Source organism: Haliaeetus albicilla, chromosome 8 (genome assembly GCF_947461875.1).
Source record: "Haliaeetus albicilla chromosome 8, bHalAlb1.1, whole genome shotgun sequence".
Classification (NCBI taxonomy): Eukaryota; Metazoa; Chordata; class Aves; order Accipitriformes; family Accipitridae; genus Haliaeetus; species Haliaeetus albicilla.
In genome coordinates, this window is record NC_091490.1 from 25,914,851 (window position 1) to 25,931,541 (window position 16,691).

At 35.0% G+C, this 16,691-nt stretch overlaps 1 protein-coding gene across 1 annotated transcript in view; it reads right to left on the reverse strand.

Annotated features, from left to right (window-relative positions):
- The window catches only part of KIF14 (kinesin family member 14), a 31,275-nt gene that overhangs the window by 13,845 nt on the left and 739 nt on the right, over positions 1–16,691 (reverse strand). The window contains exons 2-19 of the mRNA XM_069789389.1: positions 14,377–15,579; positions 13,738–13,992; positions 12,177–12,264; positions 9,892–9,990; positions 8,247–8,299; positions 7,859–7,889; positions 7,399–7,506; positions 6,156–6,272; positions 5,398–5,516; positions 4,919–5,091; positions 4,422–4,569; positions 4,246–4,309; positions 3,849–4,033; positions 2,987–3,089; positions 2,598–2,758; positions 1,571–1,718; positions 703–855; positions 21–147 (exon numbers count right to left, since the gene is read on the reverse strand). Coding sequence (XP_069645490.1) covers positions 21–147; positions 703–855; positions 1,571–1,718; positions 2,598–2,758; positions 2,987–3,089; positions 3,849–4,033; positions 4,246–4,309; positions 4,422–4,569; positions 4,919–5,091; positions 5,398–5,516; positions 6,156–6,272; positions 7,399–7,506; positions 7,859–7,889; positions 8,247–8,299; positions 9,892–9,990; positions 12,177–12,264; positions 13,738–13,992; positions 14,377–15,491 — 3,247 coding nt within the window. The 5' untranslated portion in view covers positions 15,492–15,579. The remainder of the gene's footprint in view (positions 1–20; positions 148–702; positions 856–1,570; positions 1,719–2,597; positions 2,759–2,986; positions 3,090–3,848; positions 4,034–4,245; positions 4,310–4,421; positions 4,570–4,918; positions 5,092–5,397; positions 5,517–6,155; positions 6,273–7,398; positions 7,507–7,858; positions 7,890–8,246; positions 8,300–9,891; positions 9,991–12,176; positions 12,265–13,737; positions 13,993–14,376; positions 15,580–16,691) is intronic.

Consider the following 16,691-nt stretch of genomic DNA (forward strand, 5'->3'; position numbering starts at 1 on the left):
AACATTATATATATACATACTAGTCATAGTTTTATTCCCACTTCCACGATTCTTCTGAAGCATGTGTATTTCTTCAGCAATCTTCTGCTTCTCAGCTTCCAGAGCTTCAAGTATCTTTGCATGATGAATTGTATGATCTTCTAGGGCCTTGGAGGGGGGATTAAAAAAAAAAAAAGCAAAAAAAAAGGAAAAAAAACCCCTTCTTAATGCTGTTTATTGAAGCACAATTTCTTGCTGCTGTCATTTTAAAGACTCTCAGAGCAGGATAAAATTTATATTGGACATCTGCTATATGAATATGAAACCCTTCATCTTCAAACTCAGAGTTTTCTGGTTTTGCTTAGATATTGTTATGCTTAAAAAACCACCGGAATTAAAAATAAAACTTAAAAAAAATTAAGTCGTATTTGTTGCAGCAGTCAGATATATATGAACAACAGCCAAAAAGCAGTCATTACTTATATTAATCCCTGAAGCCATAAGAAATAAGGTCAGCATTAGTTTATCCCCAAATTTAATACAGTATCATACCCAGAGTGTAAACAAAACATCTGTTCTTTTGCATAAAATCATGCAGAAGAAAAAAATCTTCAGAAACATTTCATTTACAATGATGTATGTAAAAAAAACCCCTCAAACAAAACACAATTTATCACCTAAAAAGTTTGGGGGTTTTTTTGGGTTTTTTTTTTTTTAAATTACCTGCTTGGTAGCTAAGGTCTCCATTTCTAAACGCTTCTTACTGAAGTGTAGTTCTAGCTCAAGGTTTTGTTTTGCCTTCTCTAGCTCCTGTATTTTAGTTGCAGCTTTTTGGTTATTCAGTTCTTGGATTTGCTTCTTACGAGATTCTTCTCTCTAATATATAAAAAGGACAGATGAAAGGAGGTATGCCACTTCTACAGCATTTCTGACCCATCCCTTAGGCAGATATTCAGGTTTATTGTCTCTTCAACACATTTAAAACAATGCAGCCCCCGTGGACTACTCAGCCCAGTGTCAGCAGTGAAAGGTTACATCCCAGTTGACAAGCATCATGTTATGTCATCTATAGCACATTTAAGAAATAAGATACTCCATCATGATTATTGTTTTACCATGATGTACTAGTCTATGTCAACTTCTGCATATTGTAAAAGTATTGAAAAGACTAACAACAAAGTAGCATGCAAACTTGGAAGAAAAAAAAGCCATTATTAACTAAAACACTGTAGTAATTTAAAAGTCTCATAGAACAAGTTAGATTTGGTAGGGATTTTTCTTCACATATAAGTTACGCTCTCATCAAATTCACACTGGATTAACATTTTAGTTCCTGACTAGTTCTACAAACCAAAATCCCTAGAATAATTCTGAAGGGGATACCTGCTTTACAGCTTCTTGTGTTAGTAAGGCTAACTTTTTTTTTTTTTTAAAAGAAGAATGAGCTTAGCGTTCCCTAAGACACTGTTATAGTATACAAGACAAAAAATAGGAAAACCCCAAACAAAAAAACAAACAAATAGAAACGCAATACAACAGCTTCTGCTTTATTTTATTGGTAAGTTTTACGAATCATGCAACAGCAGCTTACCACCTCTGCTTCCAGTAATTTTATTTTGCTTTCATAAGCTTCTTTTTGTGAGGTCAGTTCTTGCTGAACCATCTCTTTTGCAATTTGGACACTTTGCATCATTTCTTCCTTGGCTTTGAGTCGTGCCTCTTCAATTTCTGATTCAAGCCTACAAGTGGAAGTATCATATGTTTAGAACGCTGTCTTTAATCTTATAGACTGCGTAGAGATTGTAATTGTTTCTTCTATCATGACAGGACCCTCCAATTTTAACAGTAAAAATATGAGGGGTTCTTTCAGTTGGTTTGGGGTTTTTTTTGTTTTGGTTGGTTTTTGGGGGCTTTTTTCAGAAAAACTTTTATACTTTACCTAGATATTTTTGATTTCATAGGGAAAATGTAGACACTGGTAAAGATGGAAGACATTCCAAATTTTTAAAGTCCACTTGATTTCCATTTTTATTTTATTATTATACCTTTCACAAAATTTAAGAACCATAATAGAAACTCAGTAAATCATGTTAAGATGCAGAAAAGTAAATTTGAAGTCAATGAGTCTTGCGGTTTAATAACTCCCAGGAACAAAGCAAGCACAAGTAACGCTTCACTGTCTCTCCAATTCTCCACCATCACAGAAGACCAAGTTTGTAACTTTGGGTTCTTCTCGATTTTCCTAAGACAGTTGCTTTTCAGGGTTTAAATATCTCTAAAACATCAAAAGTCAATTTCAGACTCATTATATGCTTGGAGAGAAATGAAACTGAAGAGATAGGCTACCTGGAAGGTCTCTGGAGCTCAGTGATTCTTTAATAGTGGTCTACATTCTTGACAACCAGACTAGATTGTGATCACCTCTTACAGGTATACATTCATTTCAGCTAAGTCTGGGACTTCATTTCCAGTATAAATTGAGTTAACAATAACCTTGCTATTTTCCAACTTTCCCTTATTGTGAAATATTTAATGATCTTTAGTTTCTTATTTCTTAAACTTATTGCACGGTTGCATTAACAACTGAATTTGTTTTTAGAACAAGATATAATACTTACTGTGTTCTCTGTGCAATAAGAAGCTCATTCTTCGCAAATTCAAAATCTTTTGGACTATCATGCAAAAACATAGTCCCACAAGATGACCTTTTAATTTTCTGAACTTCTACTGGATGATTAAACCTGAAATAATGGTCTCCCCCAAGGATCACTCGATCACCCTATTTGGAAAGGTGGGGTGGAAAAAAAGTTTGTTCTATAACTTTCAGGCTCATAGGCAAATTTACAGTGCTTATAACATAAGAGGTGGGGCTAGAAATCAAAGAGGAAGAGACAAATATTTACAGTTTCAGAGCCTTCTAAGAAAAGCTTCAGTCTGAAGTTGTAATATTAACAAAGCAAAGAAATCCACACATACACATATTACTATTACCAAAACAATTACTTACATGATGCAGAACTGTTGGGTCTAAAATGCATTTCCCATTTACATATGTCTTTGCTTCTCTCAGTGGAATAATACTCACTTTACCAACAGTATTTTTTATAACACTGAAAACAAGAAACATTTGCAATATCAGTAGCTCATGTTAATTGCAAATGATGTTTGTTATAGACTAAAACTCATGCTTTAGATAGTGTCCTGTTATTGTTTTTCCAGATGCGGATTGTCTTCATACTGTTTGGTTACAACATACATAATTAATGAGTGACAATCTATATTTTGGAAGAGAATCAATATTTAAATCCAAGAAGAATCTGCTGCCAAACAATTACTACATTACCCTGTCATCTGAGCATTTCTTTGATAATGCTTGATTTCCCAACAAACCCACATCTTTCATGTTTTCAGTAACTGATTAGTTAAGTTTCTTATAGCAGTTTGTCTGGGATCAGTTGCATAGAATACACTTTAAATAATATTTCTGCAATATGGCCAAGTTGCTCTCTATTTTTAGTTTTAAGTAAGAACTGTCAAGGCATTTCGCTTTTCCATTGAACTTAATGTAATAGTTATCACACATTATCGTTTCATCAGGTCCTTATCCAGCACTTCAACACAAATAGAAAACTTTGCTACATGAATCAAGTTAACAAAGAAATTAAAACACCTTGGTTAACAGATTTCTGGAGGGAACAGAAGGACGTTACTTTAATCATTGAGCAGTACAAATATTATGCCTAAATAGTATTTTCCTGGAGAGAAAACCATATTTTGTTACTGCCAGAAGGAAGAGTGACTCCAAAAGAAAGGGAAGGGTGAGAAGAAATATTTCCTGCTCTCACTTAAAGTATAAAAACACTACATACCAATGGTCATCAGCAATTAGCACTCCGGAAAGCTGGATATCATGTTTCGAATTTGGTGTATACCTTCCAACTGTAGTTTCTCCTTCTTTGATCATATACAACAGGACCTCAGAAAGCTGAGGATCTTCATTGAGATTGACAAGGTTTGGTAAATGATTGTCCATTTTGAATGCTATTCCTGCTTTCTAGATAAAAGATAGCTCTGTATAAATAAACAATTTACTTTGTGTGTTCAAGTATCTGTATCAAATTTTTCTAAGTCATCACAGTGGTCTGTTAAAAGAATAGAATTAAGGAAACCAAATCTTACAACTACTAATTCTGCTGCAAGGCTTGCTGATGTTATATTTTCTGTACTATCTCCTATAGGAAAGTGAAGCGGAGAAAGAAAACATACCTGCAATTCTTTTATATCTTCTAATTTCCTTTTTTCTGCTTGTTCAAATTTTTCTTTCCAGGCCCTTAATATATCGAGAGGAAAATAACACAACAGATTAGGAGAAAAGGAGAAAAATTACACCATGTAAATTTTACCATTTCTATTTTGAAGTAAAACATTAATGATTGCCCAACCTTTGCATTTCTGCTGTGTCCCTCTCCTGCTGGTGCAATTTTACCCTCAAAGACGTTATTTCCTGCAAACAACATCTGTATTTTTCAGGATCAGTGTTCAGAGCGCTTTTCTGAGCTGCCTTCAGTTTTTCAATTTCAGCTTTCAATTCTACATTAGACAAACCAGACACACAGCATGCACAAAAAACAAAGACAAAATAGGGTTTAGACATTTCAGTACAATACTAGAAAATTCACCCTGTCATTTAATTAAAAATAAAACACCTTTCCCCATTCCATGTTCTCAAGTGTAGCATAAGATATCATCTGAACTTTGGCCAAAAAAAGCAGCTCACAAAAGAATAATATTAAAAGGAAGATATCCTAGGTTGTATTAGCCTAGTTGACAAGTAGTCAGTCAACACAATAGACTACCAGTAACAACAACTCTTACAGAGCAGTAAGTTAAACACACATGCAGATGAAAAACCCTCAAAGACTGCAGAAGTCAACCTCACCTCTGATTAGCTTGGCATTCACATCTTCATTTACTTTAGCAATGTTGATAATTGAACAAGCTTGTTTTGCATAGCGAAGAGTGCTGAGTGTTTCTTCAGTACTGCTGGCAGCTGGACTTACTGTAGCAATCATAGCAGTTTGCGAATTTCCACCAAGACTTTCCTTTAACAACCTTCATTTGACAGGAGAGTAGAAGTCAATCCCTGGCCACCACATTTAAAGAAAAATTAAAACTTCTCAATCTGAACAGATTAAATACAAAACACCTAGGGTCTTGCTACTTGTTTGAGAGTGATTGTTAGCTACCTAAAATACAAACCAAAGTCCTGTTTGTCCTTTACCTGATGCAACACTCTAATTTCTTCCCTCCATAGGACATTTGAGAGAGAGGGAGGGAAGGAGGGGAAGTGATGCCTCCTGAAGAGAAGAGGATGAGAAAGATTTTACTTCTATATAAAAAATCCTGAAGCATACATACCAAGTAAGGACAGATTCCCGGTAAGGAATGAAAGTTTTCTTTCCATTTTGAGATTGTTTAGACAGTGCAGAAATAACTTTTCCAAGGGTTAACAGTGATTTATTGATACTCACACCCTCCTACATAAAACAAAAATAAAAATACTTATAATACAGTTGTATTTTCTTCTGTGATGTTATTGACTGTACTGTTGATTTAATTGTGCTTATTCAATGTATGGTACAGCTGTAACATAATAAATGTCACCACTGATGTTAAAAAACAACAATAAGCTGCCAGAGTATCCTAGAAGATCTTCATTTGAAAAGAACAGAGACCCTGGCTTTAAAGTAAGAAGTGTTAAGAACCATCAAACTTATGAGGGCAGCCTGAAAGAAAGTCTCTTATAAGAAACTCTATTTACTTAAACCCCCCAAAAAAGGGGCAAGCCCCAACTCCATGCAATATCCAATTCATGATTTGGAAAGTCATGTGGACAGTTTTTCCTCATTCCTTCTAAAGGATCATTAGGCCTGCATAGTGTGGGGAGTGCTGTCCTAAGCAAGATCTGGCCTGCCATACTGCACAGTCAAAACAGCTTCTTAGGGCCACCCAACCTCATTAGCAATATGCTATGCAATACTTAAAAGCAGAAGGTCTACATATACTTTTATAACTACAGTTCCTGCCCAAGAGTCCTGGTAGATGAGGGATGCTTTGGAGTTTAGGGGTATTCTTTGGAGTCTGTCCTTTTCCACAGATTTCCAGTCTTGGTTTACCTTCAGCCTTTCTCCAGTGGTCTGAGCTGTTGAGCAGCATTCACTACCAGCTAGATCAATTAGATTTATGTGACTGGTAAGCCTATGATCACATTGTTCTTCATCCACAAGTTTTACCTGGAAAAAAGGGAGATGTTTGCATTCAAACCAAAACAAAAAGGCCAAGGACAAGCAGAAATCTAACAAGCTGTTCACTTTAAATACATTAAAAAAATCTACACTTCCATTTACTTTTTGACAAGGTACCTTCATGTACATCCCTTGAAGGAGACTAAATTCAGACTTTTAACCATAGTATCAATTGTTTGCCATTGAATAACCGTATAAGCATAAACTGCAAACATAACAGATTAGCAAACTAGGGGTTTGGATCTGAAGTTTGACTACTGTGGCTATCCAATAACCATGGAAATCTTTAGCTGTTACTGACTTAGACCAATGAAGATCAGCTAAGTAGTCAGTGGAAAAGTCTCAGGACTAGTTCTGATAGAGAAAAGAAATAATCTAGTGGTGAGAACCATGAGCGGAAGAAGGAAGGAGATTAGGAAACTGGGCCAAAAAAATTAAACCCATCAAGAACAACAAAAAACCCAAACCAACAAGTTATTTGTGCATGGAGAAAACTGACAGTCTGTAGACTTCTGAGGAGCTCTACCTATTTCACTTCTGTTTTCAAGCTCATCTCACTTAGTCACGTTTTGTCTGTTACACATCTGTAAATCAGGTGAGGAGTTGTAGTCCCTATATGCTGGAGACACATGGGTGAGAGACATCCTGAAGTAAAGAAACATTTACTCTGTGAACTGTGTTGCAACTGAGCAGAAACTGCATCTCCTACTATTGTCCCAGCTCATCACCTGCAGGAACTCAGCACAGCTATCCACTTTGCATAGCTTAACCTTCTTAGAAGCTAAGATGTATTGGCAGCAGTGTGAAAATAGGTCTGGTCTCAATTAGGATTCCAATTATATCTCAAAAGTCACACTCAGAAGCTTGGAACTACTCCCAGATCTGCCAGTCTAGACATATTTATATTGCTGCTATAAATATATGTAGCACAGACACATCAGAAACTACTCAAAGCATGTAAAATAAAACAAGTTTTGCCGTGCAGAAAGACATGTTAAAATGCCCTGTGCTTTATTCATCTTCTTCAAGTATATTCTCACAACAGTTTTCTAGGCAGCACACAAAATACCTTTTTACTACCTGGTTTGAACAGATATAAAAAACCCAGCAATACCTTGGTTTGTGTCATGACAAGGGTGAAGACAGAATGAGATCTAGAGCTCTTGTCATTCATTACTGTAGCAGCTGTTGCTCTCTGCTTATTTCCTAGTTCAAGCCAACTCTGTAAAAGATAAAAGTCAGGATGTGAAACCAAAACCTACTTTGGGTAGTTAACTGAAGATTAAAATGTTTGCAAATAGAGTGATTAACACAAATCATGACTCTATAAGGGACAAATTAAAACTTAAGAGATAACCATGTGAAGAGAGTGACGCTTGCCTGTATCTATCTACTTAGCTCCCTTATATAGGGCTAGTCTTCATTAGCCTTTTACAAAATCAACTGAAATATCATAGACTACTGGACAGTCTGTAAAGCATTTTCTTCCCATCCATGGAACTTAGTTTTCAGCAGTGAAGAAAGGAACAAGTAGAAATATTTACGTTCCCTTTTAGTAAAGAAAAAACTCTTACCTGGATATCAGAGTAAGAACTGACAACATTCCTAAGGTGAGAGAAAAAAAAAAAAAAGCTTGGGTTCAGACTGTTTTCTTTCTACATTTTCCCCTGCTGCCTGCATTCTGAAACATTTCCTCAGTTACAGACATAATACAAACATACCATGAAAGCTCCAGTTGTCTTGAGACTCCCACACACTTATTTCACTAAAGCAATACACTAAACGAAATGTGTCAAATAAAGCTAGACATGGGTATGCATTTTCATAAAACTACGTGACACTAAGATCTTGCCTAATTTACTGGTGAGTACACAAGCTTTCACAGAGCCTCAAGATAATAATTGGCACACTCTTTCAGGATTACACCATATACCTATTAAAATGTGAACAGTTAACACTTACACTGTCAGGCCTTCCACATATGGACCTAACACTGGATGTTCTCTTACACGAAGCTGTTGAGAATAAAAATAAATAAATTAATTAAAATAAAAATTATTAGGAGTGCATTAGCTAGACCTAGCACTCAGGAATATCTTAAAATTAAGAGAAAGTCTATCTAGTATGACATTTATCAAACAAAACCTAGTATGAATCATCTAAAATGATATTTTCAGGAAAATACCTACAACTGAATTTTTCCAGCTGCCTGAGAAATCACAGCAGACTGTACCAGGCCACTGCTCACAGAGCTAACTGCAAGAACATGTATCTTATATAAGACATTTACATCAGAAAAAAAAAAAAAAAAAACCAAACCTTTTCTGCAACAGAAATCTATTATGTTTCCAAATTAAATAGCTTAGCTCAAAATCATTGACAAAACTCAGATGAAAGCCCTCCTACTATAAACAAGATAGTATACTCTTTACTTCTGTATAACTAGTCCACACAAGTCCCAAGCTTTGGATAAAGGACTTATTTCAACAGCAAGTTGAAAGCAGTGTATCTTCTATATCATAAACTAATACTCATAGTTTACACACAAGTGGCCAGTATAGTGTTCAATATGTCAAAGTACAGAAAGTATTTTTTTTTAATATATAAAACGTAATAAATTCCTTCCCTACATCCCCTACTCAACACAAATTTCTTTAATTTATGGTTTTACATATTCTAACACACAAGCATTCAAAACTAGCTGAACTAGTTTAACTAGTGTTCCTTAACTAGTTAATCAGACAACTGAATTCCCCCCCCCCCCCCCCAAGCTTCTTGGGAAACAACCAACCAACCAACTGAAAAAAAAAAAGGAACTTCCTGACAGCCCCATAGCACTAAGTAGTAAATAATCCAGGGGAAAGAATTGGGAAGATATTATCCACTTCGGTATTAAGCTCTTACATGATAGTAGTTTTCTGTAGCTGGGCAACGTAAATACACAGAGGAAACAAAGTAGGGAAAAATTCTCCCTTTGCAAGTATTAACATTTTTTCATTAATATACTATGGACTGCAGTTAGATATGTAGAGGCAGTGGCAAACAGGCATCCCAGTAGATAAACAATAAATAGATATTTTCAGAAAGTGAATTTTCAGTAGCGTTGAGAACTGAGGAGACTGTTGGATCAAATACAATTAGGCAAATACTTTTGCCCCCCGTCCCCCCCAAACACCACTGGAAGCCTCCTGACACTGTCACCTGTCTACTTTAGAACTCAATCCAAATTACAAGATTATAACTCAAATTATATTGCACAAAAGACAATATAAACTGGAGATTTAGTTAATAATATTCTAAAAGATTTTTTATAAAGGCTGATAAGATCATCTTCGTTTTGCAGATAGATATGTTAACAATTTTGAGGTTCTACTGAATTGCTTTGTTTCTATTTCAGTGAGATTTTGGTGTTGCTTAGCATTTCTGAATTGCCAAGCATTTTGCTTAAAGTCATATAGTGAGGGTTTTTTTTTTTACTTGAAACCCATTATTCACAACAATCTAAGGTACGTGGATAACAAAACAATGATCACTTGTCATTTGTGTTTACAGAATAAATGCCACTACTTTGAGATTATGCATATACTTCTTTCTGTGAGCAACTTACTGGTTGTTTCTTCTGTCCACTTTCAGCTTTAAAGACAAGCAAATCATGAATTTTCTCATTGTATACTTCAAAAAAGCTCATTTCAAGATGATACAAAATCTAATAAAATTAATAATAAGAGTTATTAATGTAGTCCACAAAACATTTTCAGCATCCTTTGTTTCACAAATTAACCTAGATTACCAGATCCTGCTATTCAATGTTACAAGCATTTGTACTGAAGGGACTTTCCAAGAAAACAATATCCTAAACCAGGGATCTGCTATTGCCAAGAACACAATTTATTGGAATTCCCTCCACAGCCGTTCCCAGATGACAGCTATCAAGCTTAAAAAAATGTATATACATCCATCTCAGAAGCTTCAGTGTTGGGTTTTTAGAACATGAAAACATAGTTTTGTTTGCACCTGCACTAGTTTCATTCCCTTCGGGATTGTGCTTCTACAGCATGACACATTGTCAACATCCTGACATGGAACAGAACGGAAAGATAAACCTTGATTTTACCTAGAGCAATTTAAAAAAACAAAAAATAAAACAAACAAAAAAAACAAACAAAAAACCCTAACAAACTTTCACAAAAACTCATCTCCTTCCTCTGAAGGCATCCAGGTAATTTTTTTTTTTTTTTCCCTTCTTAAATAGAATGGAATTTTCTTTAAGAGACAAGGAAGATTGTAGCAAAAAACCTAAAACATTGAAGTAAAAAATATAAGATTTGAGACAATTTGCAGCAGCAGAATCACTCATTCACAATGCATAAGCAAAGGAACAACAAACATATCTAGCATCTCTGTGTTTTTTTCAAAGTTATACTCTCTAGCCAAATCCAGTAATAAATAACCTTCTTAGATTTCTCAGTGCCTATCAAATCTACCATAGGATCAGAATATTATGTGTTCACTGGTATTAGGATTCAAAGTCAAGAATGCAAACATAAAGCAATAAAGAAATTTGGAATAGTTAAAAATGGAAAAGTTTGCCTGCATAAGCTTAATTGAATGTTAACATCTACTGACCTGCGAGTCAATCCTTACAGACATGGACAAACACACAGAGAAAAAGAATGCAAAGAACAGCCTTTGTCACCAGCATGTTTTGCATCAGATACTCCTTACCCAAGAAAGAGCTGAAATATAAGTTTCTAATCCTTTTCACAATTTTAAGAGGCATTCAGAGTTTCTAACCACAAATTATGATTTGTGTTATTACCACGGAAAGCTTTAGATGCACAATTCAAATCTCAGGCACTGTACTGTAATCAAGCTGGTTCCTCAAAAGTGATTCCGTTCCAGAAATTCAGTCTTAGAAAAGCCGTAACAGTCAGACAGAAAACTAATCGTACCTGAAGAATTCCCACAACCCAACCCCCTGCATACCTGCATTCTCCGTTTCAGGCTTTTCTTCTTAAGATATGAAATGAGTAGTTTAAAAAAAATTTTTAAGACTTTAAGGTAATTGCATCTCCAGTTATGATTCTGTAAATTTACCATTACTACACCAATTAGTTGGGGCAGAAACAGAATGTAACCCTTCATTAAAATACTCTGTAAAGGACTACTACTTTGTTGTTTTTAAATCCATATACCATAGGTGTAGGACAGGAATTCAAATCAAAATACATTGTGATCAGGTGAAACATTCCTACCCCCTCTCAGAAGACCACTGTTTCATATAGAGTTATGGACAAATAAAGATCTATTTTCAAAACAGAGAAGGAAACAAAACATTATTTACAATGAAAATTTTGAAGTCTTAAAAAAAAAAAATCCAGGTGGGAGTAGTTGATTTTTTTTTTTTTTTTTTTAATTTTAGCAAGAATACTGAGCTAGAATACTAGAATTAGAATACTATTAAAGTGTATTTTGCTTTGATACGTGACAACGTTTAGATAAATTCATATTTTTTAAGTTCTATTTTTTATGCCTCCACTGAAAGTATGGAACCCACTAGGATTTCTTTTTACCTTTCCTTACATAAATATTATCTTGTAAGTCATGCTATATAGAGGAAAGATCCTAGTCTGGTGACACATCAAGAAAATCATGCCCATATTTCTTTTTTACATAGTTGTCATTAAGGAAGCAAAACAATGTTGATTTTAACTATTTAGGGAACCCTGTTAATCAGAACAGAAGTAAGAGCTGAATCAACAAAAGAATACAGACATTAACAAATGGATCAGCACTAAGGTATAAAATGAAAGAATGAAACAGGTATCAAAATACTGAAATGCATCAGTTTCCTCATAACTCAATATAAGGTCAATAGCATGAGCATACCACCTGTTGCTTGTCCATTTGTGCTATTTGAGTGAAAAGATCTTCACAAAGTCTTGGAATTATTCCGCGGTCTTCATCAAATCCCATCATCCTGTATTTACAAAAAAACTGCTAGTTCAGTTTTGTAACTGTCTATAGCTAGTTTTAATAATACTTGTATAGTTCTAAAGTTGAAGTGCCACATGCTTCTAAGTTAAAAAAGTAATAAGCAACAGAAATAAACCTGATCTAAGTTGGCACTTGCTTGAGCGGAGAGTTGGACAGGATAATGTCCAGAGGTCTTTTCTAATCTCCATCGAAAAATAGGTTGAAAACGTAAGTAAAACTAAAACCCTACAGCAACTGAAGAGTAAGCTATACTATAAACAGTAAACTTATAGATGTTTGATATCCTAACATGCATGCATTTTATTCTCTGCACACTGACAGTGTAGTAACCTAAGCCCCTCTCCACCTCTGGTGTAGTTTTTTTCCTGTCTAGTTCTGCCACTGCAAAACACCAGTGTACTGGACTAATTCAGCTACAGCCCAGAGACGCACACAGCTGCACAACATAGTTGTCAGCAGAAATTTGTTGTGTACACTTGACCTGAGGACACAGTTATTACTGATATTAATTTCAGCCTTGCTTAAAATACAAAGGGGTGAAGGTAAGTAATTGTTTACCAGAAAGTGGAGGAAAAGAAAAAAAAACAAAAAGCAATGAACAACCAACAAACCTACAAATAGGATAACAATTGCAATACTAAGCATATCTTTCTTTTAGGCCAAGGTAAATAGACATTATAAGTAAAAATTAGTTCCTACTTAAAAAGGAAAATCCTACCTCCGTATAAGTTCTATATTGATTATAAATTGAATAGAAACATTAAAATTATGTTAAATTCAATAGAAACATTTCTGGTCCTCAACTATGTATATCAAAGTCTATAGCACGTCATGGGAATTATAAAGCTCATAGAACTGATTTTAATAGATGCATGCTTGGAAACAAAACAGTTCACTAGGCATTCTATTGAAAAATACACACAAGGTGTATAAAATTGGCTATAAACTCTCAAAATGTTACACAAAATAATCCTAGACAAGTAAAAATTAGATTTCAAATAAGCAGTGCCACAAACTGGATTTTTTATTTAAGTTCCGAAACAGTCAGGACCATAATTAGAATGATCTCTTAAAGGTCTTGTCCAAAAAACATAATATACTTTAGAACATGTCACTTTACACAAAAAATGACCAACAGTGGTGAACAATGGCACTGGGATAGTCCGAGAAGCTCTCAACATTAATAAAGGTTTTTCTTCACTAAAATCTCTGGAGAGAGCTTTTATTTTCTTCACTAGAAGTAGAAAGAGGTCAGTGTCAAACAAATAAAAATATTCTACAGCTAACTTTGTCTTAATTATTATATTGTTTTAATTATTTTTCTTTTAAAATAGCAAGACCGTTTTAACACAATTCAATAACTATGAAATCTAGTCCACACAAACTCTTTTCATGACTTTACAATGCATAACAATTGGCTCCTACAGAATTTTAACAACTATTATTAGGAACTTACGTGTACGATTTTCCAGAACCAGTCTGCCCGTAAGCAAAAAGACAAGTGTTATATCCCTCAAAAGCTCTTTCTAGGAGCGGCACTGCCAAAGTTTTATAAATCATTGCTTGGCTTGCAAAATTAGGATGACACTTGTCAAAAGACCAGAAAGAGAAGTCATAACTAAAGCTGTAAACTTGGTTTGTGGCTGGATTTTGTACAGCTGTCTCTGAACCACTCATGGAGATTACAGGGAGTAAGTTTTCATTTTTCTCTCTGAATGGGAGAGGAAAAAAAAAAGTTAAAAAATTAAAAAGCATAAGCTACATGCTTTAAGTTACATCATTTCAATGACCTTATGGAAAATAAAAAGGTTGGTAATCATTGTTAAAAAAACCTGTTTGATGAACATACAAAGTATTCAAGATCAAAATACTTCAGCTAATGAATATGTAAAAAATAGCCCCAAACACCTATAAAGTGAATTCAAACTTTTAATAAAATATTTGTCTTGATGTTGCATGAAATATCAACTAATTTCAAAATATGTATTATATCCTTATTGGGTCAATGATTAAACAATTAAAAAAATACAAAGTGGGAATCAACATACACTATAAAAGCTACTATTAACATCAGAAATAAGTCCAGGATACAAACCTGTTACTGAAAGGCCGTACACGCACAGCTACAATCACTTTGCTGTTTTCCACTTTGAAAGCATCTTTCTCAGTGCTATTGCTCTCAGCTAGAGTTTCAGTGTTGTCTTTTGTTTCTGAACTTCTACTCACAGAAGGAGAGCTGGAGACATTAGTTTTCTTTTTGGCTAAAATTTGAAGATGAGGTGTTCGTTTATTTGAAGTGGACGGAGATGGCTGATCCCGAGAACTGCTGTTCTTTGGTTTAAGCTTAAATCCTTCTGTTGAACATTTCATTGGTGTCCTTGGTCTTTCCACACTGTTATGTTTTATAACGAAGTGTTGTAACCTTTGCCTTCCAGCTAGCTTATTTATATTGCCTTTTTCATTCACTTGTTCTCCTGATAGCCTATTAATATATTTTGAGGTAACTAATTGTTCTGATTTAGGAACTTTATTTTGAAGTTTTGTGTCAGCAGTGCTTGTCCTATATTTTAAATGTGTGCAGCTATCATTTTCACACAGACCATCAACAAAGCAAAGGGAATCCTTGCTGTTAGGGTGACACTGCAACTCTGTACTTGACTGACCCTCAGCTAACTTAAAGCTTGGTTTAGTATCGCAGGTATCATTATTATTCATATTTGGTGGAAGCGCAATCTTGTAATTTCTTTGTGCAGCAGAGTCAGTATTTTCTATTCCAGGCACAGTATTCTGATTAATTTTACTCTTCTCTATGGAGCCAGTCCTCACACGCCTCTGCAGAGCCAGTCTTTTCTCCATTTGTATATTTTCCATGCCCTGTGTTGCGTGTGCATGCAGTTGTTCACTAGTGGACACTAATTTTTTGCTGGCTCCAGTTCTCCTCCGGAGTGTTAACCTGCCTTCAGGTTTAAATGTAGTTGATGTGTCACCCACTTTTTTACAGGCTGAAATCACATAGGTCCTATTAACTTCCTCAGTCTTATTCTGAGAACGTGAAAGTAGAATATCCTTTTCCTCTCCTGACACCTGTGATTTCAGTTGCTGCCCAGACACCTTGCTGCTGGTAAAGGTATTCTGCGAAGAAGTCTTCTGCAAAGTGGTAATACATTGTGCCTCAGAGGGGCTTCTCGCAGGAACTGTGTAAATAGGCATTTTGTCTTCCAGCAAGTTAACATTAGGTTTTTAGTAAGTACTACACGTTTCCTAAAACATCATTTCTAGTTGCATCTTCTTAAGGAATCTAGGGAAACAAAGCAAAAATTTTTTATGATGCTCACATCCAGTGCAAGTTATGTTTCGATGCACGAGGAGCTCTTGATGTTTACTGCAGTAAATACATGTTCCCAAACATTAATTACAATTAGTATCCTGTTTCACCTCCCGCACTTAAAAAAAAAAAGTAACTTCTATATTTGAATGACTGCTTCCACCAATAATAGGCTATTTGATTCCATTTATTGAGTTCTATGATTTGTTTCAGGAAGTAAACCAAACATCACGAAAAAGCACCAGTTGGTACAAAGAACAATCTATTCAGCAACAAAGATCACCGTGGACATTTCTTCCAAATGATCTACCATGATCCTCAAAGAAAAGGAATTAAAGTTTGTGCCTCCACTCACAACTATTTATGCTCTTAGTGTTTCACAACTAACAGACTCAAACAGAACAACAAAAAAAGGAAGTCTATGAATACAGAAAGCAGATTTTTTTTCAGGATCTTGATATATAATATAAAACCCACTATCAGAATAAGACAGTTAAAGACGACTATTACAATACGTTTGGACATTGTTTTAGTTCACTATAGTACATACATAGCAAAACAAAAAGATCCCTAGCCTAGGGGACAGAAGAAAAACTGTAAAAGGTGTTCCACATTCTTTCTACAGGTAAATATTTAGAAATCTGTATATATCCAATCTGTATAGAAAAGTATGCTTTCACTGTTGCATATGGATCATAGTTATTGGGTTGTTACAGGTTTGACATTACTACCCACTACAGACTTGCCAGCTGCAATTAATTTGCCATAAGTCAACAGTAAGTCACCTGCCTTAGATCCTTCAAAAATTGCATATATCATTAACAAAAGCAGCAGATGGGGGGGAAGCAAGATGAGAGCAGGTGATGTAGAAGCAACCATTTAACCATTGCTCCAATAGAAGTTTCTTTTAATGCTACACTTGCAAGTTACAGCTTTTGGAGTACTCTCAGAATTTATGCAATTACATCCACTTCTACACACGCCATGACTGCACAAAGTTTTCATAGCTCAAAAGTTGGAAGGAAAATTCCAAGAATTTCAAGCCAGAGTGTATTTATTGCTCAATCCAGTTTGATACAGGAAAC